General features: G+C 39.1%; 1 protein-coding gene across 7 annotated transcripts in view; it reads right to left on the reverse strand.

Moving 5' to 3' along the window:
- Positions 1-22,481, reverse strand: part of CORIN (corin, serine peptidase) — a 280,415-nt gene that overhangs the window by 18,272 nt on the left and 239,662 nt on the right. For 5 of the 7 annotated variants that reach the window (XM_021100574.1, XM_021100571.1, XM_021100572.1 and 2 more), the window contains 3 exons: positions 20,345-20,461; positions 15,723-15,772; positions 15,396-15,570 (listed from right to left, as the gene is read on the reverse strand). In XM_021100574.1, coding sequence (XP_020956233.1) covers positions 15,396-15,570; positions 15,723-15,772; positions 20,345-20,461 — 342 coding nt within the window. The remainder of the gene's footprint in view (positions 1-15,395; positions 15,571-15,722; positions 15,773-20,344; positions 20,462-22,481) is intronic. The other 2 variants (XM_021100577.1, XM_021100573.1) reach the window with 1 other exon arrangement.

The following is a 22,481-nucleotide window of genomic DNA, read 5'->3' on the forward strand; positions in this document are numbered from 1 at the left end:
ACAGCAACGCGGGATCCGAGCCACGTCTGCAACCTACATCATAGCTCACTGCAACGCCGGATCCTTAACCCACTGAGCAAGGCCGGGGATCAAACCCGCCACCTCATGGTTCCTAGTCGGATTCGTTAACCACTGTGCCATGATGGGAACTCCCAATATTTTCTTAAAGTATAGTTTATTTACAATGATTCAGGTGTACAGCAAAATGATTCAGTATACATTCTTTTTCAGATTCGTTTCCATTATGGGTTATTGTAAGTTATAACTATTGAATATATTTCCTTGTGCTATACACTAAGTCCTTGCTGTATAGTCAATATTTTATAACTATAAATGGAATATAACCTTAAAATTGTGAATCATTATGTTATACACTTGAAACATATAACATTGTACTTCAACTACACTCCAATAAAAATTGATGTCATTATTTGAATATATATATGTCTGCGTATGTAGAGAGAAACATACATTCACACATATACACACATATATATGTTGTGCCAGGGATTACAATAATAAAGACATGATCCCTGCCTATACAAACTTTAGAATTGAGTGAAGATGACAAGTAAACAATTATAATAAAGTGCAGGAAATGCTATCTAATGAACATTACAGAATATTATAATAATTATTTTTCATTAAAGTCATCACTCAAAGATCATGCCTACCTGCCTGCCTACCTGCCTTCTTCCCCTCTTCCTCCCTCTGGCTTCTTGTTCCTTCCATTTTTTTAGTCTAGAGGAATAAGTACATGAACATCTGAGAAATTCAATATTCACTTGAGATTCTACGGTTTAAGACATCTGAAATTGAGCAATTATTATTTTTTTTTGAAATTAGAGCAAAAATAAACCCATGGGACCTCATCAAACTGAAAAGCTTTTGCACAGCAAAGGAAACCCAAAAGAAAACAAAAAGACAACTTTCAGAATGGGAGAAAATAGTTTCAAATGATGCAACTGACAAGGGCTTAATCTCTAGAATATATAAGCAACTTATACAACTCAACAGCAAAAAAACCAATCAATCAATGGAAAAATGGGCAAAAGACCTGAATAGACATTTCTCCAAAGAAGATATACAGATGGCCAACAAACACATGAAAAAATGCTCAACATCGCTGATTATAAGAGAAATGCAAATCAAAACTACCATGAGATACCACCTCACACCAGTCAGAATGGCCATCATTAATAAATCCACAAATAACAAGTGCTGGAGGGGCTGTGGAGAAAAGGGAACCCTCCTGCACTGCTGGTGGGAATGTAAACTGGTACAGCCACTATGGAGAACAGTTTGGAGATACCTTAGAAATCTATACATAGAACTTCCATATGACCCTGCAATCCCACTCTTGGACATCTATCCGGACAAAATTCTACTTAAAAGAGACACATGCACCCGCATGTTCATTGCAGCACTATTCACAATAGCCAGGACATGGAAACAACCCAAATGTCCATCAACAGATGATTGGATTCGGAAGAGGTGGTATATATACACAATGGAATACTACTCAGCCATAAAAAAGGATGACATAATGCCATTTGCAGCAACATGGATGGAACTAGAGAATCTCATCCTGAGTGAAATGAGCCAGAAAGACAAAGTCAAATACCATATGATACCACTTATAACTGGAATCTAATATCCAGCACAAATGAACATCTCCTCAGAAAAGAAAATCATGGACTTGGAGAAGAGACTTGTGGCTGCCTGATGGGAGGGGGAGGGAGTGGGAGGGATCGGGAGCTTGGGCTTATCAGACACAACTTAGAATAGATTTACAAGGAGATCCTGCTGAATAGCATTGAGAACTATGTCTAGATACTCATGTTGCAACAGAAGAAAGGGTAGGGGAAAAAATGTAATTGTAATGTATACATGTAAGGATAACCTGACCCCCTTGCTGTACAGTGGGAAAATAAAAAAAAAAAAATGAAATTGAGCAATTATTAATTTCCAATGTCTAGCTATTTGATAGCTTCTTGCCTTGAATTAGCTACTCAGTTTTGGTTACAAGGACTCACCTGTCTTCTTAAATCACAAGCAGTATGACAATCAGTTGAACAAAGCAAATTATTTATAACAAGGTGAAAGAGTGTAAAATTTTCAGACTTAATTACTATACTGGGGCTAATCTAATTCTAAACAGCAAAACGTAAGTATCAATAAAACCGCTAAATATCATTAACTCGTATCCAGCAATCTCTTATGACACAAGCTATTGTTCCTATGGCATTAATATCCACCAAAAGAAAAAAAAAAGTACATAGGAAATTCATATACTTTGTGTATTCAGTAAGGAAATTGTTCTATTTTCTTTTTTGTCATGGGTATAAAGGGGAAAATAAAGTCTCTTTAAATTTTTTTTCCCTAAGCCAGGAAAAACAATAACCTGTTGTTCAAAAGGGGTACATGAAGATATATATATATATATATATGGAATATTGGTATAGTAAGCATATGCTAGAGAAAATGAGTCACCTTACCTGGGTAGAAGGAAAAAGAGGGTAGAGGATTTAGGACTGACTGCATGAAGGCCATAGGAACCTAGTTTCAGCAAAAAGTACCCACTAGAGAAACACACAGGAACAAACTATGTTCATATGGCCATATTACTGAAGAGTTAATTTGGGCTACAAAGAAAAAAAGCCAAATATAGCATCTGGAAATCATCAGCATCAAGGGGATTTTCTTCTCAGTCCTGTCGGACCTCAAAGCAATCACAAGGATACGTGACACATCCTTAAAGAAGTTTGTGCAAAGATCCTCACTCAGAGTGGGTCAGCAGCCACAGTGAAGCCAGGTGAAAATCCATCGACAACGATGAAAGTGGCTAAGGAAGATGTTAAGAGACCTTCTCCTTGCATTCTCGTTCTAGATGGTCTTTCACTACCAGAAAGTCACATTTCATTTGCTTCCTGTTTATCCTAGTGTTTGAATAATGAATATATCTGATAGACAATGTTGAGAGAAAAGGAATTCAACTTCCAATTCTTCAGTCATCACTCTAGAGAGAAAACACAGCTACTTACATATCTCAGGTGCATCAAAGCATTCAGGGAAGTTTATACAGAATTGCAGGCACAGGGTCTCTGGACACAATAACCAGTTTCAATTTGCAATCTGCCACACTCAACTCTAGTTTAGATATGAAAATGTCTAAATTTTCACTTAATTCAGCTAGAGAAGTTTAGAGATGTTCTATCTTCATCTCTTCTTAAGAGCACAAATTTTCCCCTCCTTTTACTCTTTCTGATTTTTCTCCAAATATTTTATATTTACTATTTTCCTCTTTTAAGAAAATTAATATAACATTTGTGATAGAAATCATTCTATGTTATGAGACTTACTCCAGAAATGGCACAGTCAAGCAGTAACTTGGAAGTAGTTCAAAATTTACCATATTTACACTACGTGAAGAAATGTTACAAGAAAACCTCATTGCTTTCCTACCCATCTTAGGAAACTCTTACTTGTCATATTGCACCTGTCCTGGGTATTTTTAAAGAATTCTCTGTTAGGAGTTCCCATCATGGCTCAGCGGAAACGAAGCCGACTAGGAACCCATGAGGTTGCAGGTTCTACCTCTGGCCTCGCTCAGTGGGTTAAGGATCTGGTGTTGCAGTGAGCTGTGGTGTAGGTCGCAGATGCGGCTCAGATCTGGCATTGTTATGGCTGTGGTGTAGGCTGGTGGCTACAGCTCCCATTAGACCCTTAGCCTGGGAACCTCCACATGACGCAGGTGTGGCCCTAAAAAGACAAAAGACAAAAGACAAAAAAAAAAAAAAGAATTCTGTTAACACATGCAATGAATAGACTTTAAAATAATGTGACCACAAGGTAATTGCACAGAGAGGCTGGGTGTAAGTCAATTAAGCAGAAGACATCAGACCACTAGACTCCCCCATCTTGAGGGCCATGTGTCCCTCGGGGCCTGCGATTGCTCAAGTGTTGGGAGGACCACTGTGACCTTGACCTTCTGATTATTTAAGGGAAGCCAAAGTTCTGGATTTCATGTAAAGTAGACATAGTTTTACATGCTGGCTAAAAGTTTAAAAATGTATCCAACAAGTGAAAAGAGATCAAAGCTGCATCCTTCATTAGTATAAAATCTCTACAGTTTCCAAGTATCTCTTTATACTCATCTCAAACGACCTTTTCACCAACCGTGAGGTGTAAATAGAGAATATTCTTTTTAGAGAAGAGAAAACAGTGACTCCTAGCAGATGAGTGACTCATGTAAAGTCACAGAGATACTAAATGATGACAAAAGACCAGAAACCTAGTCCTTTGAACACTTATACCACATCCTTCCTACTAAACTTCTCGGAAACACAGAGAAAGGTCTGAAGGCATCAACGCTGGAATCAGGTATTGGCCACAGCAGGGAAAGCATGAAGGATGGGTGGAAAGTGCCTGGTGAGTGATAGGATGGCAGATTGCAAGAAGATACCTTCTCTTTCCTGAACACATCCCCCAGATATGAGGGAGAGCTAGACATCAGTGATGCAGTTACTGAAATTGTCCATGAAAGTGGACAATTCTATTATCCCAGGGTCCACGAAAGCAAGAGAAGAGCCTAGTCAGATACACATCCTAGATTTTCAACAATCAGATTTAAAAATGTTTTAGGGGAAAGATAGGATAATGTGTCTAGAGACTCTTAAAGCAAGTACAGCTCAACAGCGATGGGAGAGTTTGAGTGCCAAATTCTGATTTACCATCACAAATGATTACAGTAAGAAAATGCAGTAAGGAAGTGATTTAAATCAGCTAAAAAGTAAATATAACTACATAAGGGTCCTAGACCTTTGAAACTGCTAAGTTTATCACAGAACAGTGGCATGAAATTGTAGCGACTGTCAAAAAGTCTTGGTCATAGTCAAAGCAGGGGTTTGTTTCAAAAGAAAATAAAGGCAGGAAAAATTAAAATGGCTTATCAGCAAAAGAACATGGGGGAAGAATAAGAAAAGAGGACATTTCTATTTGGGGCAAATAATTTAATATTAGCAGATAACTACAACAAAGCAAAACTATTTGAACTTTACTTCTAATTTCTGCTTTCAAAGAGAATGATTTTTTGGACAACATTCAGAAGATTCATCTTCCATGTGATAAAACTTTTAAGCGCTTAAAACACTGAAATTTTGAGTTGGTTTCTGGTCTAAGATATAGGAGGAGTCAGGAAAAGATCACTGACCTTCTGTAGGTGAGTTAACATTTCTAGTTCCAGACAAATTACAGCTCTAACTACTCAAAGAACTACAGACGTGATTACTAAGAAACACCAAGAAGGGACTGGTTAGTCAGTTAACAAATAGGTATTGAGTGGTTGCTATATTCCTTGCTGAAGGAAACAATGTAAAATACAAAGGTAAAGAAGACAGGTTCATGCCCTCACTGAGCTTTCAACCTACTGGGCTAAATTTTAAAAAAATACATGTATATATAAGCAAGATTATCTCTGGTAATTAGGAATGAAGAAATAGGGTAATGGGATAGAGATGACTGGTATGTGATAAAATGACTGGTCATTTTAGCTAGGATGGTGACACCTTCAACAAAGTGACGCTTTGAGACTTGAATCAGGGGATGGAGGCAGCTTTGTGACTCTATAGGAGTGTTCCAGACAGCAAGTACAAAGGTCCTGAGGCAGGAATGAGCTTGGGGCAACTTCAGGAACAAAAAGGGGAGATGTTTGGAGCCCAATAAGTGATGAGATAGTAGGGGCAAATGCAGAAGTAGGACTAGATATTTAAAGCCTATGCTAAGAGAATCTTATTCTTGCTACAATGAGAAGCTGTTGTAAGGTTCAAGCAGAGGTGGTGACATGGTTTGATTTACATTTTTTTTTTTATCATACTGTGTGTAGAATAGACAATGAGGGAAAAAGAGAGTAGTCAAAAAACGGGAGACTTTTTTTTTTTTTAATGGTCTTTTCTAGGGCCACACCCACAGCATATGGAGGTTCCCAGGTTAGGGGTCTAAATGGAGCTGTAGCCGTTGGCCTACACCACAGCCACAGCAATGCGATCCAAGCTGCGTCTGTGACCCACACCACAGCTCATGGCAATGCCGGATCCTTAATCCATTGAGTGAGGCCAGGGATCGAACCTGCAACCTCATAGTTCCTAGTCAGATTTGTTAACCACTGAGCCATGACGGGAACACCAACAGGAGACCATTTTAAAAGTTGTTATGAATTGTTTATGTCCTCGCCCCAAATTTCATATATCGAAATTCTAATTCCTGGTATATTCGAACAAGATCTTATTTGTAGATAAGATCTTTACAGAGGTAATCAAGTTAAAATGAAGCCATTTTGGTAAGCCTTAATCTAAGATGACTGGCATTCTTATAAAAAGGGAAACTTAGAGACAGATGCACACAAAGTGTGAAGATTAAGGCAAAGATCAGAATGACACTTCTATAGGACAAAGAATGCCAAAGATTGCTAGCAAAACACCAAAGAAGCATTTTTTCTCTTAGCCTTTAGAAGGAACCAACCATCCCAATACCCTGATCTTGGATTTTCAGCCTCCATAACTGTAAGACAATGAACTTCTGTTATTCAAGCCACTCAATTTGTGGTACCTTGTTATGGACACCCTAGGAAGTTAATAGATCTGATATGATGGTGGCTGGATTAGGATTATAGCATAAAGATGAAGAGAGGTAGTTGGGTTCAAACTATATTTTGGAAGAAGATTCTATAGAATTTACCACTAGTAAAGGTGAGAGGAATTAAGGAGGACTCCAAGGTTTGGTGTATTAGCAAACCAATGGGTAACAATGCCTTTTACTGAGATGACGGAAGTCAGTGAAGCATACAATTATTGCTCAATGGACAAGGTAAGGAATCAAGCTTTGTTCTGGATACGTAAAATAGAATACTTATTACACATTCAAATGGGCACCTCATCTAAGCATTTAAGTATGTTTGCAGTTGGTAGGTAGCAATGGTGGTTGGGAGAAAATCTGGGTTGTGCTAGAGATATAAATTTGGAATACATGATATTGAGCTGTATGAACTGTCTGTATATTTTGGAGACTAATCCCTTGTCAGTCACAATCTTTGCAAATATTTTCTGCCATTCTGTGGGTTGTCTTTTAGTTTTGTTTATGGTTTCCCTTGCTGTGAAAAAGCTTTTAAATTTAATTAGGTCCCATTTGTTTATTTTTGTTTTTATTTTCATTACCCTAGGAGATGGATCCACCAAAAGATATTGCTATGATTTATGTCAAAGATGTTCTGCCTATGTTTTCCTCTAAGGGCTTTATAGTATCTGGCCTTAGATTTAGGTCTTTAATCCACTCAGAGTTTATTTTTGTGTATAGTGTTAGAGAGTGTTCTAATTTCACTCTTTTACATGTAGCTGCCCGGTTTTCCCAGCAGATTTTATTGAATGGACTTCCTTTTCTCCATTGTATATTTGCATATTCTTGCTTCCTTTTTCATAGATTAACTGACCATAGGTACATGGGTTTATTTTTATTTTTTTTTATTTTCCCACTGTACAGCAAGGGGGTCAGGTTATCCTTACATGTATACATTACAATTACATTTTTCCCCTACCCTTTCTTCTGTTGCAACATGAGTATCTAGACAAAGTTCTCAATGCTATTCAGCAGGATCTCCTTGTAAATCTATTCTAAGTTGTGTCTGATAAGCCCAAGCTCCCGATCCCTCCCACTCCCTCCCCCTCCCATCAGGCAGCCACAAGTCTCTTCTCCAAGTCCATGATTTTCTTTTCTGAGGAGATGTTCATTTGTGCTGGATATTAGATTCCAGTTATAAGTGATATCATATGGTATTTGTCTTTGTCTTTCTGGCTCATTTCACTCAGTATGAGAGTCTCTAGTTCCATCCATGTTGCTGCAAATGGCATTATGTCTGCATGGGTTTATTTATGGGCTTTCTACTTTGTTCCATTTATCTATATTTCTGGTTCTGTGTTTTGTGTACCATACTGTTTTGATTACTGTAGCTTTGTAGTATAGTCTAAAGTCAGGGCGCCTGATTCCTCCAGCTCTGTTTTTCTTTGTCAAGCCTGCTTTGGCAACCACTACTGAGAATGGTACGGAGGTTCCTTAATAAGCTAAAACCCCACTCCTAGGCACATATCCAGAGAGAACCATAATTTGAAAAAGTCCACTATTTACAATAGCCAATACATGGAAGCAACCTAAATGTCCACCAACAGAGGAATGGATAAAGAAGATGTGGTACATACATAGAATGGGATATTACTCAACCATAAAAACAAATGAAATAATGCCATTTGTAGCAGCATGGATGGACTAAGAGGTTATCATACCAAGTGAAGTAAGCCAGGCAGAGAAAGACAAATATCATATGATATTGCTTATATGTGAAGTCTAAAAAAAAATTATACAAGTGAACTTATATACAAAACAAAAGTTGGCCCACAGATAGAGAAAACAAACTTATAGTTACCAAAGGGGGAAAGGTGGGGAGGGATAAGTTAGAGTTTGGGATTAACATATACACACTACTATACATAAAATAGATAAACAACAAGGACTACCTATATGGCACAGGGAACTATACTCAATATTTTTGTTCCAACCTATAAAAGAAATGAATCTGAAAAAGAATCTATCTATGTATGTCACTTTGCTGTACACCTGAAACTAATACAACATTGTAAAGCAACTATACTCCAGTAAAAAAAATTAAATAAATAAATTTGGAAATCACCAAAAATATTTTATATTCATATCAATAATTAACATTCATATTTGTTAAATATAACCAAGTATTTGAAATCATGTGATTAGAGAATTGTAGACAGATAAGAAAGCTAAGAATTGAGACCTTATCTCAAGGACTGTTATAACAAATTACCACAGACTGGGTGGCTTAAACAACAAACGTTTATTTCTCACAGCTGTGCAGGCTAGAGGCTCAAGATTAGGGTACTAGCACGGTCTGGTTCTGGTGAAGACCCCCTTCCTCACTTACAAATGTGTCTTCTTGTTGTATTTTTATATGGTAGAGGGCGAGAGGGCTAGCTTTCTTCCTGTCCTTATAAGGACACTCATCCCATTATGGAGGTTTTGCTCTCATGACCTAATTACCTCTCAAGGGCCCCACCTCCTAAAACCATCCTGCTGGGGGTTAGGTTTTCAACATATGAAATTAAGGGGGCACAAATGTTTGTAATAGTCCTGGGGGATGAAAACATTCATAGCATAAAAAGGAGAAGTTACAAAAAGAGGGAAAAAAAAGGAAGGTCAGTGATATAAGAAGAAAATAAGAAATTTTTTTTAATAAAGTATTTCAAGAAGGATGTAGTAATCAAATATTGGAGAGGTTTCCAGTGAGTTGGAAACTGAAAATTCACCATTGGATCTGCCAAGATGGAAGTCATTAAAGACTTCGGGAAGTGGCCTTTCTAAAGCAGCCTTGATGAGAGCATAAGCAGAGTGCCCCGAGAGAGATACAGAAGTGTAAAAGTGGAGAGTGACTGGAGGAAATGCTTTTAGGACTTACAGTGTGAATACTAGCCAAAATAGAGTGATATTTGAAGAGGGATGTGAAGTCAAGACAAGGTGGTTTGAGTTGGTGACATCACAGTATGTTTGCTGAAGGACGTGATCCAGCCAAAAAAGGAGAAAGTGAAGATGAAAAATAGAAACGATGATTTAAAAAATTAACTCTTTGAAAAGGTGAATGGGGATATGATTGTCCTTAAACAGGAGCAAGGACACATCTTCCATCACCGTAACTCAAAGGAAAAGAGAGAATGTGGCCATGGGTATGGGTAGCTTGTTGGAATTAGGGGTGAGACAAGGCAAAAAACATAATGGTGTCTATTTTCCTCATGACCCATGGAAGTGAGACCAGTGGAGAGTGAAGGAGATTTGGTGAGAGAGGAGAAGATGTCAAATAGTGGCTTTACTCTGAGCATATATTGGATGGGTACCATATTGTTAGAAGCTCATTTGAGATTCATGATTACACATTTGACATGAGCTCCGTTAGCAGTCGGGTGTATGATGTTCTCTAGTGCTGGTCAGCTGTTCAGGTGCAGGTATAGAGTACATGAGTTATAAGATTAAAAGGAACAAGTAACTATAAAGGTTGAAAGGGGAAGAACTCCCAGTTTCTCTGAACCCCAGAATCCATGGAGATTGGCTCAAAGTTTAAGCTAATTGCTGGCTACATCTAGACCCAGACATTTTCCACTTGAGTGGGGAGGATGGCAAAGAATGTCTCCCAGGGGGAGCAGGGCAGTGGGGAGCATGGAATGAGGCCAGAGTCACCTAGAGCTTTTTAGAACCACACTTAACTCCAATGATACTGAAAAATCGCACCCCAGAGGAGGTAAGGATCCAGAGTGGAGAATTCCTGTTAGTAGAAAGAACAGTAGATAAATTGGTACTTGCTGGGAATGGATGAAATCTCTCAAGTTCATAAAATGTAAAGAACAAATTGTGAATGACTGACCTGGTTTATAAGCACCTAGAAGATAAAGAGGGTTAGGATACAGGATAGGCTTAATAATAAAAAGTCAGACAGAACCTCTCACTGCTTTTCTTGAGTGTATTAAAAGACAGATCAGTACAGGTGGGTGAGCACATGGTTTTGTTCTCTGAAGAGACAGGGAGCTGTCCAGAAATGGATGAAAAGATTATTGAGTAATATTAAGGGTCCAACAGGTGCTGAAAGTCAGGCATGACACTAATCTACATCCTTGGGCAACCTTAGTTCAGAAGAGCATGAGATAGGGTTGAAAACGTGATATTCACATTGACTCTGAGCTGGAGGTCTCTCTGGTGGGCATGGCTGAAAGATCTAGGGACAAAGAAGTTGAAGGTTCTGGTGGGAGGACCCCAGGACACTAGGTTAGCTGGGGAAAGAAAAGAGATGAGGACCAGAGGGATGGACTGAGATAACAGAGGAGATGTGCAGACCAGCAACCCCAAGTCTTGTTAGTGTGAAGAGCTGGTGTGATAGAAATCGAGACACTGGTGACCTGGAGGGTTAAGGGCTGTGATCATATAGTAAAGCATAGTTTTTCATGCAGGTTTCCTGGAGAGGAATTAAACACTTCTAACAATGACTAGTTATGTGCTATCTGGGAAGTTCATGCTTACATCTTACAGAGGTAGAGGGCAGCAAGAAAACTGCTTATTAAATTACTTCTGAAACTCAATGTCTCTCTTCCTTAGGGCTGTGGAAGTTCAGTTGTTACTTGGGCACATGGGACTTCATCTGATCAACTTAGCACCTCATATTTTCAATTTTCATTTGGGATTTTCAAATACCTCTCCATAGAAGAGCAAGACACATTTGTCTTTTTTCCCATGAATATAATTTAGAAAGACAGGCTTGAAAAGACCTACAGATGGGTCACAATGGGGCTTGCCAAACAAAGTATGGGACCAGGATATGAAGTAAATCCCATTAATTGCAGCAATCGATGGCTCTGGCAGAGAGTAAGGCTTACAATTAGATGTTCTCAAGCACCTTCAGTGTCACTGGAGAAATGGTAAAATAGAATCAAAGTTACTAACTAGCACACATCTAAGCAAAGAACTTGTTTGAAGTCAGGCAATTTCTAACTATTTAAGGATGGGCCAGGCCCCATGTGATAGTTCTGAGAAGTCTAGTGTTCCATGAAATTTCACCAAAGCCTTTGACAGAATATCCATCTCCTTAATTACAAACACATATTTCTTCTCTATTGCAAGACTTCTCCTTAACCTCACAGCTCTGTCAGTGAAAGAGGAAAGTTGGACACGACATGTGGAAATGACAGAAGTGGTGCATGAATCTGAATGAACTAGCACATAAGGGTGTTTTTCCCTTAAAGAGCTGTTGGATTCGTTTAGGTAATCACATTTTGATGAATGTACCCTTGCTAGCACAGTCTTCTGCTTATCATGGAGTCATAAATCAGACCTGGAGAAGACATCTGGAAACATCTGGCCCCTTCTGAAGCAATAATGTGGCAGTGTATTTCATGACAGACTACAAAGGCTCTTCCAGTAATTTAGGCTCTTAGGTTCTCAGGAGGAGGTACTGGTTTCATTTCTTAAAATATTTTATTTTCCCAAAAAGGGCAATAAGATAGCTCAATACACACATTTCCACTTTATCATCACTTCTCATACTCTAATTTTTTTTTTTTTTTGGTCTTTTTAGGGCCATACCCTTGGCCATTCCCAGGCTAGGGGTCCAATCAGAGCTGTAGCTGCCCGCCTATGCCACAGCCACAGCAACTCAGGATCCAAGCTGTGTCTTCGACCTACACCATGGCTCACGGCAACGCAAGACCCTTAACTCACTGAGCAAGGCCAGGGATCGAACCCACGTCCTTATGGATACAGGTCGGGTTCGTTAACCACTGAGCCACAATGGGAACTCCCTAATCATTTTTTAAATGTCTGTCTCCTCACTAGGGTAGCATTCCAAGGAAGAAATGTCTTCATCTCTGTAACCCTCATCTGGAGCTGAAGATATGTGCTGGGACCCTACCCTGTACAAACAAGACCACTAGTAGTTGAGTAGCTTTATATAAGAAGCTGTATTACAGTATTGTTAAGGTGGTAGCAAACCAGAACTAACCTAAGTGTTCATCAACTGGGGAATAATAGAAAAAGTCATGGTGACTCTCTGTGATGCAATATCATATAGCTTTGAAAAAGAATGAGCCAAAACTATATCCATTAATTTGGAGGAATGTCTGTGATACATTGCTATGTAAGTAAAGCAACTTACTTTAGAAGCCAAGTGTGATTTCCAACTGAAAAAATAAATGACTCCATGAGAAAAATATATGTTTATAGCTATGGAAGGACAATAGCTAGGGGTTACCTTGAGGAAAATGAGTAAATAAAGGAAATAGTGCTAGCAAAACACAAAAATACCCTTGTCATAATGCTAAGGGAAAAGTTAGAATGCATGTTCTTAGTAATAATATTGTAAAAGGAAAAAGACTGCCTTTTACTGACTGGTGTCAGGCATGGCTTTTAAGGTTTTGCATAAATGACCTCACTTGTGAGCAAGGGTCTGTTTTTTCTTTCATTTCACAGATGAGGACACTGTGGCCAAGAGAAGTTTATAAATGGACTCATGGTCCCAGAGTAATGGAAAAGCTGAGGAAAAAATAATAATAGGCAAATAGGCACTAAAAAAAGGAAACTGCATTTTTTATGCAAATTAGCCAGATCAAATGAAAACAATCAATTTAATGAAGCAATCGAACTGAGTTAATATGTTTTAGCTTTTCGCTATTTATTATTACTCTTAAAGTAAAATTATTAAAATTAAAAAGAATGAAGTGTGTAGGATGGTGTTTTGTTTTGTTTTGTTTTGTCTTGTCTTTTTAGGGCCACATCTGCAGTGTAAGGACATTCCCAGGCTAGGGGTTGAATCGGAGCTAGTGACCTACACCACAGCTCATGGCAACACAGGATCCTTAACCCATGAAGTGAGGCCAGGGATCAAACCTACATCCTCATGGTTACTAGTGAAGTTTGTTACCACGGAGTCGCAACGGGAACTCCAGGATGGTGGTTTTTAAAACATGTCTTCAAATACTCTGCCACGCCTCTTGGTGACAGAAGAATTCTGTTTCTCCCCTTGGAATCTGAATGGGGCGTGGGATGGTATTCATCAACCCTCAGCGGAATCAATATATGTCTTTGGAGCCTGGATCAAAAAAGGACACCATTTCCTCCTGGATCCTTTCTTGGGAATCTCATGCTGGGGGATGCCAGACACCATGTGGTGAGTCCCTTTTGGAGAGGAACAAAGGCCCCTGCCAACATGCAGCATACACTGCCAGACTTCACATGGTTCCAGCCCCCAGAACCTTAGAACCTTCCAGAAGAATCCCCAGATTCTGTCCAGCAGAGACAACCAGCCGTGACCTGTCTGGAAATCTGACCTCCGGAGTCTTCCATGAGCTGAAAAAATGATTAGGTTCTGTTGTTGTTTTTCTTACTGTTTGTTTTAGGTGTTTTTGGTTTTTTGTTGTTGTTTTTCTTACTGTTTGTTTTAGGTGTTTTGGGGTTTTTTGCTCCTTAATCACACAACAACAGTTGAACCAGATGAGGACCTTCTGCAATAATAGTAGGTTTCCCCTTGGTATTATTTTCCTGCTCCCTTTGGATCTACTGTGATAATTAATTTTATGTACCAAGTGGCTAGACCATGATGCCCAAATATTCGGCCAAACATTTTTTTGGATGTTTCCGTGAAGGTGTTTGTTGGATGAGATTAACAGACAGAATGGTGGACTAATGTTAGTAAAGCCGATTACTCTCCACAATGTGGGTGGGCCTTACCCAATCAGTTGGAGAACAGACACTGACCTTCCCAGAACAGGACTCGAACTGCAGCTCTTTCCCAAGTCCCCCGCCTGCCTGCTGCCCCATTAGATTTTGGACTCACCAAGCTTTCAGTAGTGTTTGCCAATTCCCTGAAAGTAATCTCTCTCTCTCTTTATCTCCTTGGTCTGTGTCTCTGGACAATCCTGACTAATACACATATTGTTTTCACTCTGCTTCCCAAATGCCTCACCAATTCCTCCAGCATCCTAACCACACTATGTATCCAAGTAAAATCCCCTCTGTTTAACTTCCTATGCACTTGATATATTTAAGGGGCTAGAAAAGAGATGAATGCTGGCTGGAGAGTCCACCTTCTAAACTGTTTCCTCCTCGTTCCTCTTTAGGACATAAATTATAAGCGGCATACATCTGTTGCCAATAAAGGAGCAGCACCCACACAGAATGATAACCCTGAGGGTAGAAAAATCTAAGCAGATAAAAAAGGGCTGCGAAGGAGATCCACTGTGACTTGTACACTGAAGCAGCTTCACAAAATTACCTATGCCATTAAAAATGTCCAAGTGGGAATTCCCATTGCGGCTTGGTGGAAATGAATCTGACTAGTACCCATGAGGACACAGGTTTGATCCCTGGCCTCACTCGGTGGGTTAAGGATCCAGCATCACACCATGAGCTGTGGTGTAGGTCACAGACTTGGCTCAGATCCCACATTGCCATGGCTGTGGTGTAAGCTGGCAGCTAATCACTCTGATTCAACCCCTAGCCTGAACCTCCATATGCCGTGGGTGTGGCTCTAAAAAGACCAAAAAAAAAAAAAAATGCCCAAGTTGGGTAGATCATGATGAAAGATAACATAAGAAAAGGAGAGAGAGTGTGTGTGTGTGTACATATATATGTGACTGGGTCACTTTGCTGTACTACAGAAATTGGCACAACATGTAAATCAACTCAACTTTAAAAAATGTAAAACAACAACAACAATAACAACCAAACAAAAATGCCCAAGCGACAAAATGATGAGATCCAGGCAAAGCAAAAGAAAAGGTGCAGCTTACCCCTCGAAACAGTGGGCGACAGTCAGAACCCATTTCTTGGCAATGAGGACGCAGCCGCAAATGTGTCCACTGGGTTCACTCTGCAGGGAACACTGCCAGGGCCACCGTCCAGGGCGACTGGTCCGACCCCCCAGGATCCTCTTGTTCATTCGGGCAGCAGGGCGGCGCCCACAGTCTCTCAAGGAGCAGAAAGGACAGTAAGTGACTCACCACCTAACCCAGCAAGATGCCTGTGTCTTTGCTGTCATGTCTAAGTGATCATGTCCCCCCAGTCCAATCCAGCTACGTTAGGTTCAGAGCCCACTGTGACACCACCAATTCTCTCACCTTGTTTAGCACATAGAAGAGAAATCTTACTTCTGCTGTGACAGGACTGCCTGGATTTGGAAACATGAAATGGTAGAGTATTCAGTTACACATTTATTGTTTATTTCAAACACATTCCCAGTGAAAAGCAAGACACGGATTATACTTAGGGTAGAAATTCTCAAGGCAAGGCAGGGTCAGATAGCACCTGAGGGGTGTGGATATTTGAAGGGTGTACTTTTTTTTTAAGTGTATTTAACATCATCATAATACAATTTCACATTTGTGGGAAGAGAAACTGCTGTTAGCAAAGTTTCCCACATCATTTCAATGGGTGGCACCACCCAGAAAACTGCGTCAATGAATGATTTTCCAGGTAGGGAGAGGAAAAGGGAAAACATTAGTTGGCTTCTTAGCACCTACGCTGAGGAGGGAGCACGTCAGATGTTGATGCTTATGGAGAGGACATGTCCAAAAAAAGTTGAGAAATAGTTTGAATGAAATAAAATATTACTTCAAAAAGTCAAAGAACAGATAAAGTATTTGGACTGGAAAAGAAGCTGGCTGAGACTTTGTTCTATGATCCTTTTTTTTAAAATTGCAGTATGGTTGACTTACAAGATTGTGTTAGTTTCAGCAAAGTGATTCAGTTTTTTTTTTCTGATGATATTACATTATAGGTTATTATAAGATATTGAATATAATTCCCTGTGCTATACAGGAAATCCTTGTTGCTTATATATTTTATGTATAGCAGTCGGTATCTGTTAATCCCATACTCCTAATTTATCCCTCCCGATTCCCTCTTCCCTTTGTTAACCATAAATTGTTTTCCATGCTGCTGAGACTATCAATGCTAAACTATGTATCTATGATTAGCTGACAGGAGGGAGGGGGGATTAAATCTGTGCCCTGTATATGGCAAGATCAGAACCAGCAAGGAGAACCTATAGAAAGAGCAGGTTCAGGAAAGGAAGAACTCTCTAAAAATCAGAGTTAAGCTTTGAAGGCAAGAACATGGCCATACTCAAGCATCTATCAGTGTGGCTGCACAAGAGAATTCAGTTCAGGGCATGCTAAGTTTTAATCACCAAGTTTACTCTCAATGTAAATTTAAAGAAAAAAAAAAAAAACCCACTTTGGGACTGTCAAATATACTATGATGTGCTTAGAATCCTAGATCTCTCAGGGAAAAAAAGCTCTAAACATGCCATTTTCACATTCCCTTTTGAAGATTTACTATATTTTTATTTTTTGCTAAATTTGCACAGTGATGTGTGTAACTATATAGAGACAATAAATTACATAATACAGAAAAAGCACATTTGCATTTTGCTTTCCCACAGCCTGAAGTTGTATTTCCTCCTTTTTCTCTATCTCATTGTTCTTAGTTTCCTTGCAGCACTTCCAAATATCTGAAATTCATTTTGTTTATCACTAGCTTATAGTCTCTCTCTGTCCATCTCTACAATGTATGTTTTCTGAGATCAGAGTCCTTGTCCCTCTCATTCACTTCTACAACCCCTCAGAGTTAACACTGAATCCAACATAGAAGAAATACTAACAATTTGTTGTTATCTGTTAGATCTTAAAATCATAGCTTTTAGGGAGTGGGAAAGACCAAAGATCTGTTTCAACTCTTTATTTTTTACTTATTTATTTTTTATCTTTTTAGGGCCGCACCCGTGGCATATGGAGGTTCCCAGGCTAGGGTTAAAATCGGAACTACAGCTGCAGGCCTACACCGCAGCCACAGCAATGCAGGATCTGAGCCTCATCTGTGACCTACACCACAGATCATAGCAAAGCCAGATCCTCAACCCACTGAGCAAGGCCAGGGACCAAACCTGCATCCTCATGGATACTAGTCAGATTCATTTCCTCTGAAGCACAATGGGAACTCCTCAACTCTTTACTTTAAAGGAAATTGAGGTTATGTAGGATTGCACAACTAGTCAGTAAGCCAGAATTAGAACCAGGTCCTCTGATTCCCAATTTAGAATGAGTTATTTATTCTATTCAGCAAGTGGTGCTGGGAAAACTGGACAGCTGCATGTAAATCAATGAAACTAGAAAGCATCCTCATACCCTACACAAAAACAAACTCAAAATGGCTTAAATACTTAAACATAAGACAAGATACCATCAAACTCCTAGAAGAGAACATAGGCAAAACAACTCTGATGTCAACCCTACAAATGTTTTCTTAGGTCAGTCTCCCAAAATAATAGAAATTAAAACAAAAATAAACCAATGGGACTTAATCAAACTCACAAGCTTTTGTACAGTAAAGGAAAGCAACAAACAAACAAACAAACAAAAAACACAAAAAGACAACCTACGGAATGGGAGAAAAGTTTAAAATGATGCAACCAACAAGGGCCTAATCTTAAAAATATAGGAACAACCCATACAACTCAACAGCAAAAAAAACCAAACAAACAAACAAAAAAATCCAATTGAAAAATGGGTAGAAGGGGAGTTCCCGTCGTGGCTCAGTGGTTAACGAATCCGACTGGGAACCATGAGGTTGCGGGTTCGGTCCCTGCGCTTGCTCAGTGGGTTAACGATCTGGTGTTGCCATGAGCTGTGGTGTGGGTTGCAGACGCGGCTCAGATCTTGCGTTGCTGTGGCTCTGGTGTGGGCCGGTGGCTACATCTCCGATTTGACCCCTAGCCTGGGAACCTCCATATGCTGAGGGAGCGGCCCAAGAAATAGCAAAAAAAAAAAAAAGACAAAAAAAAGACAAAAAAAAAGAAAAATATGTAGAAGACCTGAATAGATGTTTCTCCAAAGAAGACATACAGATGGCTAACAGGCACATGAAAAAATGCTCAACATCACTAATTATCAGAGAAATGCAAATCAAAATACAGTGAGTTACCACCTCACACTGGTCAGAACAGCCATCATTAGTCTACAAAACAAATGCCAGAGAGGGTGTGGAGAAAAGGGGACCCTCCTACACTGTTGGTGTGAATGTAAACTGGTATAACCACTATGGAGAATAGTGTGGAGGTACCTCAGAAACTAAACATAGAACTACCATATCATCCAGCAACCCCACTCCTGGGCATATATCTGGACAAAACTTTCACTGAAAAAGATACATGCACCCTTATGTTCATTGCAGCACTATTCACAATAGCCAAGACATGGAAACAACTTAAATGTCCGTTGAGAGATGAATGGATGAAGAAGATGTGGTGCATATACACAATAGAATACTACTCAGCCATAAAAAGAACAAAATAATGCCATTTTCAGCAACATGGATGGAACTGGAGATTCTCATGCTAAGTGAAGTCAGAAAGAAAAAGACAAATACCACCTGATATCACCTATATCTGGAATCTAATATATGGCACAAAATGAACATATCTACAGAAAAGAAACAAACTCATGAACATGGAGAATGGACTCCAAGGGGGAGGAGAAAGGATTGGGATGGACTGGAAATTTGGGGTTAGTAGATGCAAACTATTGCATTTGGAGCAGATAAGCAATGATCCTGCTGTATAGCATAGGGAACTATATCCAATCACTTGTGATGGAACATGATGGAGGATAATGAGGAAAAAAATGTGTATATAACTGGGTCACTTTACTGTACAGTGGAAATGGACAGAACATTGCAAATCGACTTGATAAAAAAATTTTTAAATGAGCTGTCTATGTATCTATGTATCTATGTATGTATGTATGTATGTATGTATGTATCTATCTATCTATCTATCTATCTAGCCTGACTCTTCTGGCAATCACAGTCTGGGGAAACAACTCACTCTATTGAAAGATTCAGGTCATTGTTTTGGAGTGTGTGCTTTGGTTGACAACTCTTCAGAAATTTGGCTGCCAAGTTTGGTCTATAGGAAAAATGTGAAGACATTCTAAATAGAAATGTTCCACCTTTAGTCTTTGGAATTTTTAAGAGGTGGTTTCTCTAGCATTTATTAAAAGCTTTGGAGTCAGATAAATTTGAGTTGAGTTCAGAGACTAGCACTTACTGTCTGTGGGCTATAAGTTTTGAGCAAGTTATTTGAATATTCTACAGCTATGTTCCTATAATACAATAAATACAAAATAGGCATTTATTCCCTCAATTTACCTTTCTCCTTCACCTTTACCCACAGATGAGGAATGCAATGTTGTCATGATTTCTTAGGGGACATTTTTCAGAAGTATATTTTCAAGGCTACTTGATTATCATTTCATTTTGTGAAATTATCATTTCATTTTTTCCCTCAGCCTCTCCAAGTTTTATCAGTTGTCATTACATCAATTTCCTCTGTTAACTAGTTCCATGTAATATCTGTAGGAAGTGTGGACATTCAGAATCTATTTCAAATAGGATGTGATAAAAACTGCATGATTAGAACCAAAATTCCTCCTCTTTCACCATGATAGTTTCTGCAATCATCATTAGAAAGAAATGTAATTACCAAAGGAAAAAAAATCTATGTCTACAAAGAAAAACAAAAAGGCAAATGATGTTGAAATAGAAAGCCCCACAGCTATTGTATGGAAGTCTTTTTTCATGTGGCAAATTTGGATTATCTTAAATTAGAAACATAAAAAGGGCCCTGAAAACAGACTTTTGCTCCATAATCCACTCTACACAGCACTTGTGATGGGTGTCTTACCCTTCTACCAGTAGTTTATGCAAAGTGGTCCCATTAAGCCTCTCCCAGCCTGAGTGTAACGTCAGCCACTGTTGGTCTTGCTCCTGTTGTTGTATCAATTTGGTCACAGATGGTTCTCTGATAAAAGGGCAAATACCACATAAACATTCAAAGCACAATGATCTTTGAGCAATATCTTTATTTAGCACTCATTCTCTTACAAAAAAGAAGCATTAAATTATCAGTCAATACTTCAAAAGGAGGATTTAAGAACTGAAATAAGTTTGGTAGGGAATGTGACCAGCAAGAAGGGAAATATCCTAAAACAATAAGATCCACATTGTTACAGCTGTTTTAGTCATTCTTTCTGCTCACATGTATTTGAACTTTGTAAGGTGTTGGAATGCTAACATACATGATATAAAAGTTCCAATACCTAAAACACAAGAGCAACTTCGGGCAGGGATCAAAAGTAAAATAAATGATCTGCCTGGAGTATTTCTTCTCTTTTCTTGCCTAATACAATCCCGCAATAAAGCAATCCCTTCAAATAAAATAAATAATAGGGAAAGAGAATGAATGGCTATTGCATGTCGTTCAGACAATATAAAGTTGTAAACAGAATTTTTTTCAACATACTGAAAAATCTCTATGCACCAAAAATCAAGACGGACTCTAGAAAGCAGAGATGGAAGTTAGACAACGTCATTTTGCTGTTTACCTATCTTCTCACACTACTGCCACCTATACTTCCAGGGAATGTCTCATTAAATCTCTCAAATAAATATGGTGGCACTCTACCCAACATTTAAAACCTTAGGTTTCAGAGTTCCTGATGTGGCTCAGCAGATTAAGGACTGGACATTATCTCTGTGAGCATGAGGGTTTGATCCCTGGCCTCGCTCAGTGGGTTAAGGACCGGCGATGCCAAAACATGCAGCATAGGTCATGGATGCAGTTCAGATCCAGTGTTGCCATGGCTGTGGTGTAGGCCTCATCTGCAGCTCCGATTCAGCACCTAGCCCAGGAACTTCCATATGCACAGGTGTAGCAATAAAAAGAAAAAAAATAATCTTCAGTGTCAAAAGTGTTTGGGTTTTTATATAAAACTTCCTATTCTACATGAAATGGTCAGTTCATTTAATCAATCTATATATTTTTATTACCCCCATTTTTTTATATAATGATTTTTATTTTTATTTTCCATTATAGCTGGTTTACAGTGTTCTGTCAATTATCCTCTGTATAGCATGGTGACCCAGTTACACATACATGTATACATTCTTTTTTCTCACATTATCATGCTCCATCATAAGTGACCAGACATAGTTCCCAGTGCTACACAGCAGGATCTCCTTGCTAATCCATTCCAAAGGCAAGAGTCCGCATCTATTAACCCAAGCACCCAATCCATCCCACTCCCTCCCCCTCCCCCTTGGAAACCACAAGTCTATTCTCCAAGTCCATGATTTTCTTTTCTGTGGAAAGGTTCATCGGTGCCGTATATTAGATTCCAGATACAAATAATATCACAGAGTATTTGTCTTTCTCTTTCTGACTCACTTCGCTCAGTATGAGAGTCAATCTATATTTGAAGAAAATCTTGGATTTTTAGTGCCCAGTGCTATCATGGGTAGAAGAGATGGAGAGATTCGTTTTAAACAAGAGGAGGGAGGGCTCCCCTGAGCCCAGGGGGAAGCAGGAGAGAAGGGAGCAGATACTCAGTTGGATTTGGAGAGGGGAGGAGAATTCCAGTGAATTCACCAAGAGAATTCAAATCACACAATCAGATAGCCTCTACTTTTCAAGTAGGAACGGTAGCTCCTTGTATGAAAGTTGTAGGGGGTGGCGGAGGTGCATGATGATGAGGAAAATGATTGATGTGTGTGTGGAACTGTTGCCTAGTGGAAGTATTGGAGAAATGCCTCAAAGACAACTTCACAGAACGGCAAGCAGCACTGAGGATTCACACTAATCTGGAAATTCTGAAGTGGCAGTAGCATCAAATCTACCAGTTTGCAACTTTCTATTTTGATCATGGAATGCCAACGTTTTGGCAAAAATGGGGGGGGGGGGACACAGGAAGGGAAGGTGACATTGAAAGAAAAATGATCATTTCATCTAATTATTATTTTAAAACTACTGCAATCACACAAGA

This window comes from Sus scrofa, chromosome 8 (assembly GCF_000003025.6).
Source record: "Sus scrofa isolate TJ Tabasco breed Duroc chromosome 8, Sscrofa11.1, whole genome shotgun sequence".
Taxonomy (NCBI): Eukaryota; Metazoa; Chordata; class Mammalia; order Artiodactyla; family Suidae; genus Sus; species Sus scrofa.